Source organism: Fringilla coelebs (genome assembly GCF_963513975.1).
Source record: "Fringilla coelebs genome assembly, contig: SCAFFOLD_33, whole genome shotgun sequence".
NCBI classification, from domain to species: Eukaryota; Metazoa; Chordata; class Aves; order Passeriformes; family Fringillidae; genus Fringilla; species Fringilla coelebs.
In genome coordinates, this window is record NW_028167443.1 from 1,485,387 (window position 1) to 1,489,002 (window position 3,616).

The window sequence follows — 3,616 nt, forward strand, 5'->3', positions numbered from 1 at the left end:
GAGGCACAGAGAGCTTCAATCCGTCAGGGCTGGGAAGGTGCTGAGAAGTACCTCGGCAGAATCACAGCCAGCCCTTGGCACAGGAACCTCTGGCTGCAGGACAATGAGGCTGCAGCTTCTGGAGCCATCTCCTAAAGCTGCAACATCCCAGTGCCTACAGACTCTGTGAGTACAACTCTGGGTATTTCTGGTGCAGGGAAGGTGAAATGCTCATGAAGCTCTGACATGCTGAGAGGTTGTGGTTAGTCATATAATACTTCCAAGAAAAGGATTTTGATAAAAAAAGAAAAAAATTCCCAAACCTTTGTGTTCAGTTTCCTACTATTACAGAACCGCAGGGAGAGGGGATAAGCATTAAATGTTGATTATGAATTATTTATTATGAATTCTGACAAGCGCCTACAACATCTCCCTGTAACTTTTAGTGATCACTGTGTTTACAGGAGATCCCTAATGTGCTTTCAGCCACTCTGCCCATGGACAGCAGCAGCATCACCTTTGCTGGAGCCATCAGGCTCAGTCTGAGCTGTCCTTTCTCCAAGCTGCAAACAGAACCTGCCCCCAGCCAGTGCCCTGCAAACAAGCTGCATTCTGTCAGGCCAAGGAGAGTGCACAGAGATTTGGGGTCTGTGAGTGCTGGCAGGGATGGATCAGGCACAGGGAAACACCTGCAGGAGGAAAGTCTCCAGGAAGCAGAGAGAAGATCAGGCAATGAGAGAAAACAAAACCCAGAAATGCTGTGTCAGGGAGAGTTTAGAGATGTCCACAGGATCCCCTCCAGTGCAGCCCCTCCCTCTGAACAAGCCCCCTCCCTCCTGTGTCCCCCGCCAAGCCTCTGCCCTCATGGATGGGGCTCCAAGGCATGCAGCCCCTCCTGTGCAGGCAGAGCTGCAGCAGAGCCGTGGGACAGCTCTGTAGCCCCAGGCCCAGTTCCCTCTGCAGAGCACAGGGCTGGGAGCAGCTGCCCGGCCATGGGGGCTCTGGCAGGGGGCACAGCTGGCTCAGGGTGATGCTGTCCCCAGTGCCCAGCTCTGGGCAATGCTGTCAGTGCAGCAAGGGAAGGAGCTGCATCTCCCTTCATCCAATGCGATCATAAAGATATTTGGAAGTTTCCCTGAGATTTCAGTCCAAGCTGGGAGCTTCAATGCAGGGTGCAAACCTGTCCTAGAGCATCTCTGAGTTCTGAGATTGATGGGGAGAGGCAGAGGTGTTCTGACAGTGAAAATGCTGCTGGGTTGGTAAATTAGTAAAGTGGGTCTGTGGCTACAAATGTGGAGCTGGGCTCTGGTGGACCCATCTGCTCTCACCTGTACCCAGTGACATTTTATGGGAAGCATGGGAAGGTGATCATCCTTCACCTGAGTAGGGTTAAAGCCCAGAGAAACTCTGAAATGGTCTGAATGACAGATCATCTCCGCCCACTTTCCACTCATCACTTTGCTTCACAGAACTTGCTCTGTTCTCCCTGAGTTGAGAAAAAATGCTAAGGATTTATGATATCCAAGAACATCAGAAGAAATACAGTCAAGCTTTTAAAGAAAACACCTGAACTGTAAAACACTAAAGACTCTGTGTGCACCAAGGGAGGGGGTATGTGAAATGGCATTGATTTTGGTTACTCTAAATTTTCACTGTTATTTTTCCCATGGCAGAAAACAGTGGCCAGCCCCAGCAAATGTCCAACAGCAGCTCCATCAGCCACTTCCTCCTGCTGGCATTGGCAGACACACGGCAGCTGCAGCTCCTGCACTTCTGCCTCTTGCTGGGCATCTCCCTGGCCGCTCTCCTGGGCAACGGCCTCATCATCAGTGCTGTAGCCTTCGGCCACCACCGGCACACACCCATGTTTTTCTTCCTGCTCAACCTGGCCCTCACTGACCTGGGCTCCATCTGCACCACTGTCCTCAAAGCCATGCACAATTCCCTGTGGGACACCATGGCCATCTCCTATGCAGGATGTGCTGCCCAAATATTTTTTGTTATGTTCTTCATGGGAGCAGAGTATTCCCTCCTGACTGTCATGTGCTATGACCGCTACGTGTCCATCTGCAAACCCCTGCACTACGGGACCCTCCTGGACAGCAGAGCTTGTGCCCACATGGCAGCAGCTGCCTGGGCCAGTGCCTTTCTCAGTGCTCTCATGCACACAGTCAATACATTTTCCCTGCCCCTGTGCCAGGGCAATGCCGTGGGCCAGTTCTTCTGTGAAATCCCACAGATCCTCAAGCTTTCCTGCTCCAAATCCTACCTCAGGGAACTTGGGCTTCTTGCTGTTAATGTTAGTTTGGCATTTGGTTGTTTTGTGTTCATTGTTTTCTCCTATGTGCAGATCTTCAGGGCTGTGCTGAGGATCCCCTCTGAGCATGGACGGCACAAAGCCTTTTCCACCTGCCTACCTCACCTGGCTGTGGTCTCCCTGTTCCTCAGCACTGTCACATTTGCCTACGTGAAGCCCCCCTCCATGTCCTCCCCATCCCTTGATCTTGCCCTGTCAGTTCTGTACTCGGTGGTGACTCCAGCCCTGAACCCCCTCATCTACAGCCTGAGGAACCAGGAGCTCAAGGCTGCAGCGTGGACATTTATGGCTGGATGCTTTCAGAAACATTAAACTGCTGGCCAATTTCTGCAAACCATTTGTAATAAAACTCATCTTTGATACTTCTTGTACATCTCATTTTTGAGGTTTTGTTAATTTGTTTTACTTTAATAATAAAGTCCACAAAGAAAAGTCATTTTTTGTGACATTTCTCATTTTTTTCTCTTCACCTTCTCTATGGCCACAGACTGTGTCAATGAGGAGCTGCACTCTGGGTGGCTTTAAATGAACTAAAGGATCTCCCAGCAACGTTTTCTGCAGAGATGCCCGTTTGTTGCCTTCTCTGGAGCTGCAGCAGCAATGTCTGTGAGCAGAGCTGGGGGCAGATCAGTGCTGGCCCAGCAGCTGTGCCCAGCAGCAGCAGCACTTGGTGTTGCCAGTGCTGCTCCCATGGCCCTGTCCTGCTGCCCTGGTGGCCCTGGTGTTGCTGTAGGGCCTGAGTGCTCTCGGGGCCAGGCACAGTCCTGGGGTGGCAGTGCCGGGGCTGCAGCAGGGACAGGCCATGGGCACTGCTAGGGCAGCGCTGACGCCTCGGGCCAGGCCCTGGGGGCTCCAGGCTCCTTGCCCAGCCTCTCTCAAGAACACGACCAGGCCAATGCTGAGCACAGAAAACCCCTTTGAGCAGCCACAGGGTGGCCATGGTAGGCTGGGGGAATACAGCATGGCTGGTGCTCTGCAAGGGCCCTGGGGGAGATGGGAAGGAGCAGCAGAGTAGAGGCTGATCCATCCCCAGTGCCCTGGACAGCCCAGGGCAGCATCCCAGAGCATCCTCATGGAGCTGCAAACAATATCCCCCCTCTGCAGCCCTGGCCTCTCCCCCAGCTCATGCATCCTTGGTGAGGTGCCCCATCCTTGCAGGCACAGACACGGTAGCACTGGCTCAGGAGCCCCTGTTTGCATTGCACACAGCAGGCAGGAGCACTCCCATGCTGTTGCTGTGGGGACATGAACCTGAGGGAGCACAAATGCCACCAGCCCCTGGGGCCAGCAAGGGCTGGGGGATGGCAGGGAAACCACTCA

The 3,616-nt window shown here is 53.3% G+C and overlaps 1 protein-coding gene across 1 annotated transcript; it reads left to right on the top strand.

Moving 5' to 3' along the window:
• Nucleotides 1-1,675: 1,675 nt before the first annotated feature.
• On the top strand, nt 1,676-2,608 carry LOC311165895 (olfactory receptor 14J1-like; the record flags this gene model as incomplete). The annotated part of the gene is made up of 1 exon (XM_084227386.1): nt 1,676-2,608. One exon carries the CDS (start codon nt 1,676-1,678, stop codon nt 2,606-2,608), a length of 933 nt encoding a protein of 310 aa, XP_084083512.1.
• Between the last annotated feature and the right edge of the window lie 1,008 nt (nt 2,609-3,616).